Source organism: Corapipo altera, unplaced genomic scaffold, assembly GCF_003945725.1.
Source record: "Corapipo altera isolate COAL_440 unplaced genomic scaffold, ASM394572v1 45, whole genome shotgun sequence".
Classification (NCBI taxonomy): domain Eukaryota; kingdom Metazoa; phylum Chordata; class Aves; order Passeriformes; family Pipridae; genus Corapipo; species Corapipo altera.
Window position 1 is genome coordinate 15,873,490 of NW_020884877.1, and position 19,369 is coordinate 15,892,858.

Genomic DNA, 19,369 nt, shown 5'->3' on the forward strand with positions numbered 1-19,369 from the left:
ATCATGTAGTTAAGGACAAATTATATATATGTACATAGCATTAAGACAAAATGTGTAGCAAAGGTGGCAACTAGTTCTTTTACTATGCACTTCTTAAAGGCAAATCCATAAAATTATTCTAATTTTAGTAGGAAGACAGATAAAAGAAAAAGCCAGACTTTTCTTAGATGTGCCCAGTGGTAACAAGACAACAGACATAAGTTGGGTTATGGGAAATTCTTATTTAATATAAGAGGTTCTAAGGAAGTTTGCATTTTTATGTTTTTAATTTGGAGGGGTGGGGGCATTTGATTTTCATTTTGGTGGGGATTTTTTTGTTTAGGTTGGGAATTTTCTTTTTGCAGTGAGGCAAACACTGGAACAATGGAATATAATTAGTGAATTATAGATCACACATTCATACCAACACGGTGTAGTACCCTGATTTCTGTTTGTGGGACAAATTTATGAAAGTTAGTTTCTTGCAAGAAATCCATCAGGATAAAACAAAGAGGAGTAATTAATTGAAATGAGAAGGCTTGAATTACTTGGATTAATCTACATTTTTAGATTCCTAGAATCTGAAAATTCTTCTAGTTCCTCCCTAGAATCATTAATCTAGGGAGGAATTATCATGTCTTTCTCTCACAGATATATTTAATTCTCATCCTCTGTTGTTTCTACAGCCGGTTCATAGCTGATGAAGCATATGCAGCATGCTTCTTCCCAGTGTACCCATTCCAAGCTACTCAATGAGAAAATATGTAGTTTAAAGGTAAAAGAATTATTACAGCCTCTCTCAGTTCCTTTGCTATCTTTCCTCCTTTCCCATTCTGTCATCATCAGCTAGACTGCATTGTCCCATATATTTTATTACCTGTTATACACATTGAAAAAACAGGATAAATTTTCTTTATTATCTATGAATAAAAGTTCCCATCTACATTACTGCTGTGGCAATGCACATATACTTTATCGCTTCAACATAATGAACTTTTAATCCTTATATAGCCATACATGGCATCCCTCTTCCATCAAACTCCATACACTCAGATGAGACAGGATATCTCATGTGGGAATATTTTTCTTGAATTGCATCTTCAGTTATCTTCCTTCATGGGCATCTCCAAACCTCACACTAAGCAACTGTGGGAGAGATCCCAGAGCCTCTGCTGAGGATCGGTCTTAATCCTTTGCACTGAGCAGTGTTTGTATTCAGTCTGCTGGCTCACAGGTCCAGTACCTCCCTTGCTTTTGTAACAGAAACTCTTAAATTAAGCCTTATAACTATTTCCTCCAATCCCACTGACTCTCTGCTGTGTAGATTTGTAGAAGTGGCTCCTCTAACTTTAGAGAAAGGCAGTTTCCATCATCACTTTAGTGCCAGGGAGAACAGGAAGCCATTATTACAGCATCATTACCCATAGCGGTAATCTTTTTGATTCAGGGATGGGCTTTCTTCATGGTCTGCCTCAGATGCTCTTTTGATCCCCTGACTGGGAAAGTCAGTGTATTCTTTAAGTCTTTTGCTCCCTTGCCTCAACTGTTCCACCGTTTGAGAGAATACACCTGTCTGTTACTTGTTACCCACTTAGTCAAATCAGTGTGGTTTCAGCATCTTCTAGCCTTCCTTGTGTGTTGTCTTCCAAGTCCTTCACTATGAGAACATGCTGAACTCAGATCATGTATGTCACCTGCACCTCCATTCCTGTCCACTCACAGCTCACCTCCTGCTCATTCCAGCAATCTTACCTATGTGATGTACCAAGAATCTAAACCAATGTCTACTTGCTCACTTCTTCAACTGTCAGTGCAAATGGTCTCTCTGGCAGCTCTTTGGGAACTTTTCCTGTTTAATCATAAAATTATGAAGGTGACACCTTCCAAAGTGGAGGCAACTTTTCATTTCAAGTGGGAAGAATGTTCTGGACACAATCCTATAATCTTCTCTTCCATGCCAAAGATGGTAACTTCCTCCTCATTTACACCAGGAACACAGTTTGGAACTTCTTCACAGAGTCTGTGACAGTTATGGGGAAAGTGGATAAGGAGATTTTTCATGGTTTCTTTACAGATTTCAGGAGGCCCTGATTACTGAGCTCCAAGGTAGAAATTGCTATAAAGTCTGTGGCTGCTGAGGTGCCAGGATCTATGGAAAATATTTTGCTGTGGGAACTAAAATACATTTATATCTCACTATGTGTTCAGGTATGTCTCTCACAGCAAGGCTGAATCTAGTAAAGTTTGCTAATATTCTACTCATACAGCAGGGATAAGCTGGTGTTTTGCACAATCCTCATTCTATACATGTGAACAGGTCTGATAGAAAAACTGATTTTTTTTCTAGTTTTTATTGTTTTCTTTTGGAGAGTTGCCCAAAAAAAGATATAAACAGCAATAAAAAAGAACAACTGGACTACTACTTTGTCTTGACATAAAGTCATATCAGCCAGAAGATAGGACAGACAATTAGTGTTGCAGTAATTCTTTTATCTTATGTATAAAATCTGATGTTGGAAGATAAATATTATGAAAATGTAAGCATGAAAAATTGTGCTTATATATGAAAGACTGCTTTGTTCTAGAGGAAACACGACAGTTTTTTATTCCTGGATGAATATGAACTGAAATGAAAAATAGTCTAGAGACCCTTTGTCTTTGTAGGTATCAGGTGTTGCTTCTCACTTGCTCTTATTGCTGTTCCACCTACCTGAAACTATAGGAAGGTGAACAAGCAGAATCAACTTGGGCTTTTGCAGCTTACTCACTGGAGTCAGCCTGACCAACAACATCCCAGCCTTGAGGAAATACATAGGTAATCTACAAAACCAAACAAACAATTATGCAAACATCTTTTTCCAATTTACTGGCATTATATTCTGTATGAAGAAATAACAGAAAATAAGAACAGACCTTTTAAAATAAAAAATACATTTTGAATCACATATATCTGATCTAGACTTAAGGAACAAGCCAAAATAAGAGCTTTAGTTGCCAATATTTTCTTTTCATTTTCTACAGACTTTTTCCAACAAGATGAGGATGACAATTTTCATTTCCTAAATTAACTCATTAAGAAATGCTAATTGATCTCTTTTCTGCATTCGATTCACTTTTCAATCGGCTCTCCCTTTCTTCTCTCCATTTGCTGTAACTTATGTGTGTAGGTGTTGTCTGTGTATGTATGGGTGCTATCTTGGATATATATTATGTAAGTTAACGTCGTGGTTATCTTGACAGCTCTCAGCTAATTCCCAAAGCAAATACCAAAAAAAAAGTAAACCAGAAAAATGCTGTTAAAGCAATTACCTCCAACTGTATGTGTTGAAGAAATTAAAGACTTCTTCCTAAGGTGGACTTTACAGTCAGCCGAGCATCTGACCAGAGTGTAAAAATGCAGCTTTACATTATAAATATGATAGGGGAAAGGCTCAACACTGGTGGGGAGAAAAACGTCAAACAAAACCAAGATGCAAACAAGAAACAACTTCTAAAAGTTTTAATTTTCTTTTCTTCTTTTCTTAAAAAACCTTCCAGGGGGACTGGATAGCTCAAGGGGTTGGTAATAGGATACAGAGCCTTTCATCTCTAGGTCACCAGTTCGCATCCAGGCCAGGTCAGTAGTGACCAAAAATTGTTACCATGTGATGGGTTTTCAGTGACCTATATGAAATAAATTGTTGGAAGCATTGTTGGAACATTTGATAGAACCTGTTCTCTTTTTATCCAAGAAGATGTGGCTGATCTTTTCATAGTCTCAGTGGTGAGACTGCATTACCCGTTCATCTAAAGATGCAAGACACACTGATGGCATTTTGCAGAAATCTTTCTTTCTACAACTATTATCAATTCATAGTTGTTGTAACAATTACTGTAGTTGTTAGTGTTCTGCTGCGTGTTCTGGATCTGTGCTGTGGTCCAGTGGATCTCAGGGTTGTTATAAAAGTAATTGCTACAGGCACTCAATTAATGCAAAACCATTCTTCGTGGGAGCACAGGTAACCATAATTTTTTTAAGTTGCAGAACTAAATCCCCATCTTATTTTCTTGACATCTTTATTTTCAGGTTTTTCACAAGATTAAACAGAGGAATTCGATCAGTGTAACACATCCGGAACATTTTTATGAGTGGAAAAAAAGCCAATAAGACAAAAACTAGCTGGCTTAGAATTTCAAAGCAGCAATAGCATAATACAGTGTCATAGACCAGGTCGTACTTGGAATAAATTCCAGAATTTCTAATTCCATCTCTAATTTTTATGTTGTTCTCAGTTCCATCAAGCTAAGTATCAACAGATTTATGTTCAGAATATTACTGGGACCTTTTTAGCCTTGTTAAACACTTCTCAAAATGGCTAGCTTATGCATACATTACCTAGATACTACACATTTTCTAAGAAATCTCAAGAAGCAAGAATGCTTCCTTTAAAGCTCTCATCAAAAATAGAAGCTACCAAAAAAAAAAGCTAAATTTAAAAAAAAAAATCATGGTTTTATAAAAGATAAGGATTATTCTCAGTTACAGAAAGGTCCCATTTCTACTGTCTTGCAGCAGAGGAGACCCTTCTAAATAAGGAGAAAATATGCCCTGAAAATAACATTTCTACCTCAGATCTCTAAACAGGTCCTAATTCCTGGCCATAACATTTGGGAGGAGGAGGGTGTGCTGAGTGACGAATAACACAACCACAATATTCCTCTTCCAAAGGCCTTCAAGAGGCTGTGAAATACAGGTAGTAAGATGGAGCAGTTCTGAGCTTCCTCAGAACTACTTTGGTAGTGGGAAGGATGCATCTATATTGCAGGGAACAAAGATGGACTAAGACAACTTAATACTCTCCAAATATCTATGCCAATCCTTTCCTGCCCCACTGCAGGACTTGGATTACTGAGAATCAGAGCCCTACTGTATGTTTTATTTTACATTCATACAAGGTTCCAAAAGTTTACAGAGGAAAAAAAAATTAAAACAAAGTATAATTTTTAAATGAGAATCCGGTATTGGATACTTAAGGATAAATAACTGCTCATCATAAAACTTTTGGTAGCTCTGACAGACACATGTGATTAATGACTGAATATATCAGAACAATACACTTTTTATTGACATAAGGTTTATTGACATCTTGCCTGCAAGTGGCTGAGAAGGCAACTGGCCAAAAGTAACTTAATGCAAAATCAAAAGCTCTAAATATGTCCTTCTTTAGATAAATGAAGGGTATTGCTGACTTAATACATGAAACAATATGACTGGAGCTTGAAATAAATTATGTTGATTCAAGTAGACACATATTGCAAACCTGTCTTGCTTTTCTATACAAAGAAATTAATCTTTGTTATAATCTTGCATGGAACAATAAGGCAATAAAGATATGTATTTAATTTGTGCATAATCCTTTTAATGTAGAGCTTAGTTTCTAGATTCATGGCATTTGTGTTTTCAGCTTAAATTTCAAAGCTTTGTTGATCAAATCTACAGGTTACTATTTCTTTTAGACATTTTTAAGCTATAATTTGATGCATTTTTAGAATTTTGTTATGTCTATATTTTTATTCAACACATTTTTTCTTTTTTATCTAGAATACATCAATGTTAGGCTTCATCTTATTACCACCAGGTCTTCTCTTCTGTTTTTCTATTAATGATTTTCATTTTCTCACTTATTTTCCCTTCATTACATGTACTAATATTAATAACTTAAAAGAACAGTGCAATGCTACAGTTATTAATGTACTGCTTTAGAATTTATAGTATTAGTTTCTGAACAAGGATTTATTAAGCATTGGTGAAACAGTACACAAAACTTATTGCTGTAAATATGCTTATACTCTTTTCTCTCTCCCCCTGTATTTGTGTACTAGGTGGTTGTGAATGCCCTTTTAGGAGCAATTCCATCCATCATGAACGTGCTTCTCGTTTGTCTTATATTCTGGCTAATTTTCAGCATCATGGGAGTAAATCTGTTTGCTGGGAAGTTCTACTACTGTGTTAACACCACAACTGATGAAAGGTTTGAAGTCGACCAAATCAACAATTTTAGTCAGTGCGAGGAACTCATAAAAAACAATCAAAGTGCCCGATGGAAAAACGTGAAAGTAAACTTTGATAATGTAGGATTTGGGTATCTTTCTTTACTTCAAGTAGTAAGTGATCACTCTTTATATACCTTTTACTGTTTATATGTAATAGTGAAAAGCAATTCTAGCAACAAAGAGAGAAAACATTTACCTGATTATTTTTATCTGTGACTTAGTAATACCACTGCACTGGTAATTAATCAATTAATTTCATCCTAAGCAGCAAGTAGAGCCTACTAGGATGAATAAAGAATGTTTAGGACATCTAAAGAAACAAGTGCTGTTCTTCCCATTTATAGCTCCCTTAGTCCTCCAGCCCCTTCCAACTTTTAAAGTTTCTAGAAGTACCTAGGAATGGTATTCAGCTACCTGAATATTTTAAGTTTTCCTGTTGCTCAAAAACAAACATCTCCATTGGTGTGATTAAGTCACAGAGAAGAATTCCAGGTAGTAAACCTCATCTGTCATGTGGCTGCAACAAGTGCAGACTTAGGTGATCTAAGAAGCAATTTCTCATTCAGGAGAGAAATAAGAATTCATAAAAGTTTGAGATTCTTACATTACTTTCTCGAAGACAGTTATCAGGTGATTTTCTATTTGATGTATAAAGTACTTTGAACGAGACTCTAAAACAGGGCTCCAAAGCCATCATGCCCAAAAGAAACATGAAAATTGAATAGATATGTCATTGTCCTTGATTTACCTACCCTTCCTAAACACCTTGCAGCAATAGCAATGGTGATTAAATACTAAGGTATTACTCAAATAGAGGTATACGTTACTATGTCAGAAAGAAAGATAAAGCTATTGAAACTTTAGTATTTGGCCTAAAATAAGATACTGAACCTGAAAAATCTGATTATAAAATCATGGTTGCAAATGGATTACTTTTTGTGAACCTAATGTGAACATTAATGGCCTTTTTAAAACATCCAAATGATTAGCTGAAAAGTCTACTGAAGTCATTTGGTTCTCCACCTTAACAGCTCCTGTTAACAGCTAACTGCTGTTAGGTTGTGATGGACCAGAGAAAATAACCCCACAGAGGTCAACGTCATTTTTCTGATGACAATCTCCGTGATAAGTATCAATGCATGAGTTACTGATACAGGTCCCTATTTTCAGGAGTCTACAAACTAACTACAGAAAGCTTCCTCTTATTCCCCAGTATTTCCATTCTCCATTCTGCCCTCGGACTCATGCCTTTTGCATCAGTTAAAGAATGTAAATCTCTTCAGCTTTTCTGTGTTACAGGAACCATAACATTAGTGTTACTTTCTGTGTCACTATCTTGAGTGAATACTACTGGAAGTAGTACCATTTTCATGACAAAAAGTGGAAAGTCAAAAGAACTCCAAAACTCCAAACCCGGACACTGAGGACTTTACTATTCTGGGAAAGACATAAATAAGTCCTCTGAAAAACTTTTTTTTTTAATATTTCTGATAGTATGTGGGTCTGTTCATCCCAGAAAACTCTTCTTTTTTGTACGAGTTATATAGAAAAGAAATATAGGTATTTCACACAGAAGCATTCAAAAATTTTGGGGTAATTTCAGAAAGAAGTATTGTGGGCTCAAAAAATAGAAGTGTCATAGTAGCATTTTAAGCAAAAATAACCCTCTGATAAGCTCTTTCTTGAGTTTACTTGGTAGTGCTGGCAAATGAATTTTTGGAATGAGGGGCCAAAGAAAACAACATAACCTAATTTTTGGTTGGGGTTTGGTTTTTGTCTTTTTTCTTTTGGGAGACAGGTGTGTGTGGAAAATCTTTAGTATTATAGCAATGTTACAATTCTTACTGCCCAAAAATACAGGCTAACCATATATGTCATTGATAAAACCAAGTTTTATAGACTTTGTTGATCAGACTATTTTCCAGAATTCTTACAGAATCTGGAGTATAAGTACTTATGCCATCAGCACATAAGTACACATTCTCTCTATAAGATTTTTTTTCTTCTATGATGCAGCATAGATCATGTTGGTTTGTGTGGATCTTCAAGCTTTTTTCATTTCTTGGTCTGAACTTGCTTGAGTATTTCTCTGTCCCTAAAGAGAAGTATCAAAACAGAGACATATACTGGAGAAATTCCTTTCACAATTGGCATGCATCAAAGAGTGAAGAGGAAGAGGCTGGTGTACACAGAGATGTGGCATCTGCCTTGATAATTTTATGCCTTTTAACTTGAACCTAGTGTTTGGATTCTTTGGTAAGTAAATCTCACAGAGGCCTGCTTTTACCCTGCTAGTAAGCATATACCCTGCTTGCCAGGATAAAATGTTGTAAACCAGTGGGTCTCAAAGCACAATATTATATTATACTCTTGTTACTAATACCAATAAGAAAATACATCTTGTGAAGTGCAGGGTAAAAAAATCGGAAGTTGAATTCTAGGGCTAGAAGTTTAGGATACCTTCAAAGTTCCAGCAGGTCAGTGTTTTAAAAGCAAGATGCTATTGTATCTTCAAAAAGGAATCTTTCTGGTGTTTATTTCTGGTAAAGAAATTGAGTAGTGAAACTCCAGCATGACTTACAACTTCATTAAAAATTATTTATCAGGGGGAAAAAAAAGTCTGTGTACTTTTACCAATATTTAAGGAGAAGAAGGATTGTTGTTCTGTTGTTTTTTCTAACTACATTTGAATGAGCATTTGAATATGTGTCATTGAAATTTCCTTGGGGGAAAAAAATTTGGAACAGATGCTGATTTCAGTTATACTGCTGTGATCTCCGAAATCAACAAATTACTCCTGATTTAGTGTCACTGAAAATATACAATATATTTTATATAGTAATATGCAAAAAGGAAACTAATAATTTGATCTCCTGTAATTTTCTGTGTTATTTTCTATTCTGCATGCACAAATATTCAAATGATATCTTATTTTTGATAAAGAAAACCTATTTCAAATAAATATAAGCAGGCCTACACATCTACAGTAGAAATAATGCTATCACAAAATGTGATGCCTTGACTTTCTTTCTTAATTTCTTCAATAATTGTAAAATCTTACAGTTTTGTGAAACTCATTGTGGAAAACACAAGACAGTAATGTGTTATATTTCTATTTTTCCATGCCCACACTCTTTTCAAGTTTCCTTTTTAACAACAACAACAATAATAATAATACAGATCAGTTCTTCAGTTTTCTAGCACTAGCTGAAAGGTCCTGTCTGTTTATAGTGCAGTACTTTACTGATCATGGTGAAGCTTAATATTTAAAAATTAGTCTGGTTTTTTTCATTCACTCTAGTCTAGTTACACTAATAAATTTACAAAAACCCAATAATAATTCCATTTTGCCTGGAGGATGATATACAAAGATCATCATGTGTCTGAACCTGAGGCAACAGCACACACTTTGCAGAAGTGCCACTCCATCATTTACATCATCTTTTTGCTATAAAAGTATGCCAGTTATTTGCATTTAGAGTTTCAGGCTGAAGTGCTGATTTCAAGTTATGACATTCCAAAAAAATGCAAATAGTGTACCAAGACAGAAACAAAAGTAGCACTGTAAGACATGAAGTAATCATCCTGTCCCATTTAGACCTCGTTAGATGAAATACCGAGTCCCGTTTCGGTTGTCATTTCAAGAGATGAACTAGTGTAAGAGAGCTCAGAGGAGAATAATGAGAATGATCAGAGGTCTGGAAAACAAGATCTGTGGGGAAAGATTGAAGGAAGTGATCACTGTCTAAAGAAGAAAAGCAGCAACAATCAGTTTGCAATAAGTAAAAGATGCTGCACGAAGGTGATTAATACTGTTCTCCAGATATGTAATGACTATGACAAGTGACAGTCTTAAAAGGCAATAGAAAGATGTAAGTATTAAGAAACAATAAAAGCAAGTGCTGGAATAAATATTTTTATAAGGTTGTGGAGTGTTCACCATTAAAAGCCTTTGAGAACAAGTTAAACATATATTAGTAATTACATAAATAAAGCTGATCTACTTCTCCTAATCCCTTGCAGTCCAAATATTCCAAAAGGACTTTAAATTCTTCAGCTGAGACTTCTACTTTTTCAGATTTATTGTTGATTTATTGGTCCTCTGATACTACACTTTGATTTCACCATTGCCTGAACTTCATATTTTCTGTGTTGACCCCAAGATGTGAAAGGTGATATATACTGGATTTACTTCTAAGGATAATCATGCTCTTTTCAGTATTCCACTCTTTCAGAAGTGTGTAAGGGACGTCTTTTCCTATAAGAGAATAATTTCTTCTTGTTTTAAGTTCACTTCAGGATGATGCCAAACTGCTGCATAAGCAAAGGCTTTTTGAAACTTTCACTAGAAATTAAACCTCAGGATGATGGTGATACAGCAATAACCATGGATGAAGAGTGTTCCACTCCTGATTCCATTCTGCAACTGGTCTCTATGGCAAGAAATATGAAGGAACCAATGATCTGCAGCCTTGTTTAGCAAAATTATAATGAGGATTGAATGACAGAGAACAGTCTACTTCTTTGCTTTATTTTGAGCACAACTGGATTAAAAAATTAGTGATTTCTATTTGGAGATGTTGTCTAGATAAAAGATAATTGCTACAACAGAGAAAACTACTTTCTGTTTGAACTCTCAGATTAAGCAATCTACATTTCACCATCAAATATAAAAATTTACAGATTTTGGGCAGAGGAAATAGCTATAAAATTTCACTAAATGCTGTCATCTATGAGGCATATTAAGTATTCAATGCACATAAAACACTTGTGAAAATAGAAGTATTAAATCAGGTATAATCTTTCAAAGTACAGAAAAATCTAAATTCTGGTTGATAGGAAAATACCTCTTTTGAGCTGATCAAATTTTTGGTTCCCTTTCATTGCCACCTCTTGACTTGAGAGGGAGGAACTACATATCAGTCTTCATTGGGGGCAACTCAGTTACATAAGGCTACTTCTCAGCCTTTGCAGTTGACATGATTTGATGAACTAAAATGATACTGCCTTCCATGATTTTCGATAATTAATTAGAAATGAGAAATAAGTTGATTACGCTTACTGATTACAATTTTCATATAGAGACAAACTAGTGAGATACACAGCAGTATATCCGATGAGCAGCTCTGTAGAAAGCCAAGAGACAAAATTCTTAGAAATCTAATGTTATGCTAATCATTCCTGGTGCTGTACTGAGTTGCTGGAAATTATTAAATGAGTTGTCTTCAAGATCTATGCTTAAACAGGTGTGTACTGTTTACAGGCTACATTTAAAGGCTGGATGGATATTATGTACGCAGCTATTGACTCAAGAGATGTAAGTACTGCAAATATTTCAGATTACCTTTTTTCTCGAGGTCTGTCTATGAACAAGTGTTTTACATAAGCAATTAATATCCATACAACAGAATGAAAAAAGAAATTAATTAGTGTGAGATTCTGTGGTAAAATAATATGGAATACTGAATGCAAACTGCCAGATGCTCTCAGCTATAGATGGAATGGACAAAATATATTGATAAATGTGATAAGAGTATTGTCCAAACACAAAATATTGGGGACAATTTGCACAAGGTTGCCACTTGTTCAGTTGAAGTTTTCACATGAAATCTTAGGAATGGTGTTTCACTTTTTTTTTCCTTAGGTATTACAGCAACCCAAGTATGAAGACAACCTGTACATGTATTTGTATTTTGTTATCTTTATTATTTTTGGGTCTTTTTTCACCCTGAACTTGTTCATTGGTGTCATTATTGATAACTTCAATCAACAGAAAAAAAAGATAAGTATTGTTTCATTTCCCTTCTAAAGATATTCTAAAATATTGCATTTTTGCAGGTGCATGATATATGGAAAGTACACCCATGGTTTGTTCAAAATGGAAAAAGCTGAAGTATATTAGGACATAAAATCATACCTCTAGTAGGCATTAACATCACAAAATTTTTCATTGTAGTGAATGGGACAGATGTTGTTAATGTCCAGTTTAGTCTTCCTCAAGTCATCTGCTTTTCCATGCCTGACCTTCATGAAATCACCTTGCATGATCAAACCACTGACTTAGGTCTCTACATCAAAGCACTCATCATTTCTTGAATTTTCTTTCTTCTTGATTTTTAGCTATTCTATCAGCACACAAACAAATAATTAGCTGGTCATGAAACATAAAGCATTATTTCATCACACAACTTCAGGTGCTATTTTAATGGTCACTACAGATGCTGTTTTAATGAACTCAAGTATTCAAGTTCTACTTTGTGGCACTGAACACTCTTAACCGCTTGTAGCAGGAGTGGTTTCTAACTATCTCAGGGCCTTTTTTTATTGTTTCACAGTGCAGATGTAGAAAATCTCACTGGTATCGATGGTCTGAGTATAAATGCTCATCTTTAAAATTATTTTCTGTAAATAAATAAAGCAAAGAAAGCTAAAGGAAAAAAGCAGCTACAAATTACTAGTTTACTTTTACTTTACTGGACTGCATCACTTTCTTTGGGTTTATATTAACAATGAGAGATGCTAAGTAAGATTTTTGGAAGCTGTACATGGTAGAGACCTAGAGGTATATGGTTAGGGAGCCTGTCCAGCTTAGAGTCCATGTGATCCCATGTCTTCAAGCTTCCCATGCACTCATCCACAAAGGGCTGTATCCAATCCCATGCATGCATTGACATTCCTGGAATTAGATGTCTGCAAGTATCTTTTATCAATGAAAAATTTTCTTCATGAGGTATGGGAAGTCTGATAGGTTTTCATTCAAGCTGTCCCTAAAAGGAGGTTACTATGGATTTTGCCTAGGTTGCCATGAATGACCCATAATTCTCTCTTTATTGTTACTCTCAAACACCAAAGGCCTGTTCAGGCTTTTGCTAAACTGAACTTCATTGAACATGGAAGCTAATCAAGATAAAAGATTTAAAAGAGAACATTTTGCTCTTAACAGTATCAAGAGTTCTTCAATCTTTAGCTACGTTTCTCCAAAGTCTGAAAATCCGTCTTCTCAAAAACCTTGAAGACTTTGAGTCCCAATGCTAATATTATGATTGCTAGAGATACCTAAAGCACTAACACATTCATGTACTGAAAACCTGACTTTGTCTGCTTCCTTTGTTTCACTAAAATTGCAGAAGTGACAGTACTGAGCAGCCTAGACTATTTGAGCTTCTCTCAAATACTACTTACTGTATCTCTTCCTATAAACGAGGTACTGAAAATGATTTCTTGGAGGTCAAGGAAAATAACTTGACCTCAATCAATCAATCAATCGTATTTTTCTAAGAGTTTTTTTCAGCACTGCATATGAATGTGATTATAACCAGTTTTGATTTCATGTTTTTACTTTGGAGGTCAAGACATATTTATGACAGAAGAGCAGAAGAAATACTACAATGCAATGAAAAAGCTGGGATCCAAAAAACCACAAAAACCTATACCAAGACCAGGGGTAAAATTATTTATACACATCAGACCAATAGCTATTTACAAAGAGTTTTTACTGATACAGAGAGAGCAGAAATATGCCCAGGTGAAAATTACCATTGATTGTGTATTAGTCAGCAGAAATGGAAAATAAAAACAGAAAAAAAATATTTTTCCCTGACAACCATTTTATGTATGAATATGCAACTGAGGAGGCTGAACTAAGCCATTGTATTTGAGTATTCAAGACCACTAGTCTTAAGTACCACTAGACCACATTTTTATTGAAGTCTCATAGGCCTTACTGCATGTGGTTTTCTACCTTCTTGTAATAGGAAAAGAAAAAAAATTACAGTTTGTATTGAATGTTTCTTTTTTACTTTCCTCCTCAGAATAAATTCCAAGGCATGGTCTTTGATTTTGTGACACAGCAAGTATTTGACATCAGCATCATGATTCTTATTTGTCTTAATATGGTTACCATGATGGTAGAAACTGATGACCAGAGTAAAGAAATGGAAAATATTTTATACTGGATAAACCTGGTGTTCATTGTCCTTTTCACTGGAGAATGTGTCCTGAAATTAATTTCACTTCGCCATTACTACTTCACTATAGGCTGGAACATTTTTGATTTTGTGGTTGTCATTCTCTCAATAGTAGGTAAGTCTTGTTTATTAAAGTAAAAAGAAGGTGAAATGAATAAGAGGTGAACTTTTACTTGAATAGAGCTTATATGGTTAGCTTTTGCCTTTGCAAGATTTATCAACCAAGGCATTCAACTTCTCATTTTATCTCATACTTTAGCTAAACCAACCATCAAAACTGTTACAATCATTCAACATATATTGTACCTGCAACTATTAAGTATAACTTCTATAACAGAAACTATTCAAGTGGGATCTATAGAATATCTTGGATTGCTACACAGAACCAACAATTTTAAAACTATTTTTCCAAATTTCTATTGTGATATGGAAATTAAGTGATAATATGTCTTGGTTTTTCTTCTTTTCTTTTTTAGGAATGTTTTTAGCTGAGATGATTGAGAAGTACTTTGTATCCCCCACACTATTCAGAGTCATCCGACTTGCCAGAATCGGTCGAATCCTGCGCCTCATTAAAGGCGCCAAGGGAATCCGCACTCTGCTTTTTGCTTTGATGATGTCTCTTCCTGCTCTGTTCAACATTGGTCTGCTGCTCTTCCTGGTCATGTTCATCTATGCGATATTTGGCATGTCCAACTTTGCCTATGTTAAGAGGGAAGCTGGCATAGATGACATGTTCAACTTTGAAACGTTTGGCAACAGCATGATCTGCCTGTTTCAGATCACCACGTCTGCTGGCTGGGACGGTTTGCTCGCCCCGATTCTGAACAGTGGGGAGCCTGACTGTGACCCTAACAAGGCTCATCCTGGGAGCTCTGTGAAAGGTGACTGCGGCAACCCTTCTGTTGGGATTTTCTTTTTTGTCAGCTACATTATCATCTCCTTTCTGGTAGTGGTGAACATGTACATTGCTGTGATTTTGGAGAACTTTGGTGTTGCTACTGAGGAAAGCGCTGAACCCTTGAGCGAGGACGACTTTGAGATGTTCTATGAGGTTTGGGAGAAATTTGATCCCGATGCAACACAATTCATGGAATTTGAGAAATTGTCTGATTTTGCAGCAGCACTTGAGCCTCCTCTTCATTTACCCAAACCAAACAAAGTCCAGCTCATTGCAATGGATCTGCCCATGGTGAGTGGTGACAGAATTCACTGCCTTGACATCCTGTTTGCTTTCACAAAGCGTGTTTTGGGGGAAAGTGGAGAGATGGATGCCCTCAGAATACAGATGGAAGATCGGTTTATGGCATCCAATCCTTCAAAAGCTTCCTATGAACCAATTACGACTACATTAAAACGAAAACAGGAGGAAGTATCTGCTGTTATTATCCAGCGTGCTTTCAGACGTCACCTTTTAAAACGAACAGTAAAACAAGCTTCCTTTATCTATAACAAAAACAAAACCGAAGGAGGGGCTGGTCAGGGTATGAAAGATGAAATCCTTATTGACAAGTTAAATGAAAACTCATTTACAGAGAAAACTGATATAACTGCATCAACAGCAGTTTGTCCACCTTCTTATGATCGTGTAATGAGGCCTGTCAAAGAAAAGCATGAAAAGGAAGATAAAGATGGTCAGAAATAAAGGCAAATCACAAGCAAAACCTTATATGTGCAAAATAGTTCATAGCCTGTAAGGATCACGTGTTTGTGTCAACAGGACTCCTGAAGGAGGTCTATGCCAAACTGACAATTTTTACAAATATACTGTACATTAAAGGTCAGTGCCTATTAAAAGACAGTGACCCCTTGTCAGTGACTGTGACTGTGATTAGAGGAAACAACCTTGACAGGAGGTTACTGTTCTCACTACCAGCTGACACTGCTGAAGAGGAGAGAAAAAATGGCTACACAGACTGTAGGGAACAGTTAAAGGGGTGCAAAACCAAGTATTTGTGTGTTTAGCATAAAACAATATGGTAACTGTATCCACTGTTTGCATTTCAACTGCCACATACTTCATATTTTTACAAAATCTGTGTTGGTGGATTCATCTTATTTTTATTCATATGTTGTTTATTATATGTGACTATTTTTGTAAATGGGGCTTCTGTTTGGGAAGGGGATTAAGTACACCTTTACAGGTACAAGGGCCAGGTGTTCTATTATATGACTAATATACACAAAGAAATTATTTGCATGAAGGCATGCTGCACTTATAGATCATGCATGAAAATAACATAAAGTCACAAAAAAACCAGGGTTTTTTAGTACAGTGTTTCTGGAAAGGAATAACAGATTTTGAGGTGCTTAATTAATGTATTCATGTTGTATCATGTCCAAACAAGTCTTGGTATGCCTGTAAAGTCCCCTACAACTCACAAGAATAGTAGAGATGGTTTATTTTTTGCACAAACCATTAAGTTTCAAGCAGTGCAAACTTCTTTCTAGGTCTGGAGTCACAGATTTTTGTCTTTGTCAAATGTCTTTCTGCATACAAATACTAAATGAATCTGCCTCAGCCCTCCAAATTGATCAAAAAGGAGCCCTTTATAAAGTTGTTCTGCTTTATCCTGCAGTATTGTTTAGCCATCTTCAGCTCTCAGTAAGGTTGATGTTGTTGTACACGTTAATGAAAAGCCCTCTGCTATGTAAATAGTAATTTTTAACCTGTGGTGCATGTTTGAGCAAACAGATAATGACTTTAGCACATTTATTGCATCAAATATGTACCACAATAAGTGTAGTGTGCAAGCATTCAACAGGAAAAATTACGTATTATCTACCATTATAGATAGTTTGGATGCAATCAATGCATGTTTATATTGCCTATGCTGCTGTTCCTTTGACTGTCCAGGATTCTTAAACATTGAAAGCCATACATCAGAGCTAAGTGAAATAAACTACTCAACAAGACCTCATTCCTCCATACCATTAAGCAATATTTTGCAGCTATTTAGGAGCTTATTTGTTTTACATTTCTGAATTTTCAGTGAAGAGCATATACTGTATATCCAAACTGTACAGACATGTTGAAAATTACTAAACCTGTTGAAAATAATGTTAGGATTTTATAAGCAAATATAAATACTGTAAAAATCATTTTATTTTATTTTTCAGCATTATGTACATAAAACAAGAACTGAATTTTATCTTCAGGTTGATGTCACACCATTTTTGTTACTTTCTATCCATAGCACTTTTTCACAGAAGAACTCCAGAGAACATGATACAACTATGTGAATGGATAGCTGTAGGTTCTTATTTTTTACAATATTTGCCAACATGTCACTACTTTCTGCAAAGTCAGTTCATAATTTGCTTCAAAAAAATCTAAGTTTTTTTGCAGTTGGGAAATGGTCTAAAGTTCAAATTGAATGTCTAAGCAGTGCCTGCATCATAAGTTTTCAGATACAACCTTTCTTTCACAGAATCCTTAATCTTTTCTCATAGTTACTCACAGATTTTCTTTTTTATTCATGCTGCACTAGAACAGCTCTAAATGTTATCTAGGGTCCACAGTATTTTTTCACAAAGAGAAAGTAGCAAAATTGTATAATCCAACACATCAGGACATTTTATGTTTCTTACACAGGAAAATTAAATATAGACTACTTTTATTAAAATTATTGACTAACTCTGTATTAGTGAACTGCATGCAGGAAAATGCTACTATTACCCTAACTGATGCTAAAAACCATTATTAATGCGTCAAAATAATAAAGATTACATTTTTTATTGTATGTTCCTTTTCTCTTTATTATCTGACATTAATATAAAAAGGTATGCTTCTAAAACCACAGAATGAGAGGGTACTGAAAACCTTTACAGCCATACTGTTCTTTCACTAGCAAATCTTTAGGACTTGCTTGTTAGTCACCAACTAGGAATTTCTACTTCAATGTATGTTAGACAGTGACCATGATGATTCTGCATGTATCAATAGTTCTGCCTGAGTGACCTCATGACTTCATGACTTCATGCAGCAGCCCCATGCAGTGGGGTACCACAGCTGTGCTGACTGTGTCCCACGAGGCTCAGAGCATTTAAAGAAATGAGAACTGAGCATTCATGAGTTTACAAAGAGAAAATGAGTATTAAAAATAGTATTGGATACATGACATCCCCCAACTTGGATTAAAGACCAGTTTATTCTTAATGGCTACTGTTCACAAACAGGCTAAAGAGCATCTTGCACTCAAGTGCGTTTCTGAAAAAGGTGAAACAGAGTTGGGATGAATAACCACTGGTCTTTTCCTCAGGAATTTTAAGAATCTGTCTCAAAGCACTGTGTTCCTAGAAGCAATCATTTGTGGATACTGATATGGAAAAATGCAAATGCTGCTGGAAATTGAGCCTTCTGGTTGTTCTTTATCAATCGCTTCAGTGAATTTCTGAAAATATTAATTTTAATGTTTACATAATTTTATATTGCATTTCCCTACAACCTACAATGAAAACACTCAGAGGTGAATACTGAACTTAGTACAAAACCAGATTAGGAGCAATTGCAGTCTGTAAGCTTGCTCAGTGGCTAATGCAGAAATAAAACTTCATAGCATCTTCCCTGAAATTCATTAAAAGTCATTTAAGAGCAGGAAATGTTTCTCCTTCAAATTGTTCGTAAATGCATTATGCAAGAAAAAGGTCTAAGACTTCGATAGAAAAGCCTAAGCATCAAAGTGAAAAGATAAGTATTTTCAGATTAATATGTAGACAAAATATGTATTTAAAGTTTACCTTTAAAACTATGTAAAACCCCCCTTGTTTCTCATGCCACTTTTAGGTTTTAAGCGTTACAGAAGCCAAAATGTTGCTTCAGAACAAGTCAAACATAACTTAAACAGAAAATTCAGAGAATTGTCTTGGCTAACAAGAAAACCCAAATATGTTTACACGGTGCTGCTTTGTCTCCTTCCTGATGCTGGGAAGTGTGTCATGGAGGAGTCCACGTGGGGTGGACTTGCTAGGACAGCTCACTCTGAGCGCTCTCTGCCGGAAGAGTCAATCAGCTTCTCGTACAGACTCAGTGCAGGGTGGGTTCTGCCCTGTGCTGGGTGGCATTCCTGACGGCTTTCCTGTCGGACGGAAGGCGCACCCGTTCCAAAGAAACGCTGTTCAGCAATTTTTGTTCCTGATGTCTAGAAATTATGGCTGAGGACGCTTTCACCTCCAGAGGAAAATCTGAATTTTGCTAGCCTTTGCACCTCTGTAATTCTCCAGGAGGAACGAAAGGGGGATGAGGTAAAAGCGACCTTTCTATATCGGATTTTATCCTGTTGCTGTTTCATTTCTAAGAGAAGTGTCACGTAACTCGAAGTGCTCAGAGTTGAGTCACATTATGAAACCTATGGAGGGTGGGCCACTTAGTCGTACGCTCAGCCAAGAAG

General features: G+C 35.7%; 1 protein-coding gene across 10 annotated transcripts in view; it reads left to right on the plus strand.

Annotated features, from left to right (window-relative positions):
- The window catches only part of SCN1A (sodium voltage-gated channel alpha subunit 1), a 187,403-nt gene extending 169,681 nt beyond the window's left edge, over positions 1–17,722 (plus strand). For all 10 annotated transcript variants that reach the window (XM_027636668.1, XM_027636667.1, XM_027636674.1 and 7 more), the window contains 6 exons: positions 5,842–6,123; positions 11,276–11,329; positions 11,657–11,794; positions 13,352–13,456; positions 13,824–14,094; positions 14,456–17,722. In XM_027636668.1, the coding sequence (XP_027492469.1) occupies positions 5,842–6,123; positions 11,276–11,329; positions 11,657–11,794; positions 13,352–13,456; positions 13,824–14,094; positions 14,456–15,624 (2,019 nt within the window). In that variant the 3' untranslated portion in view covers positions 15,625–17,722. The remainder of the gene's footprint in view (positions 1–5,841; positions 6,124–11,275; positions 11,330–11,656; positions 11,795–13,351; positions 13,457–13,823; positions 14,095–14,455) is intronic.
- The last annotated feature ends 1,647 nt before the right edge of the window (positions 17,723–19,369 follow it).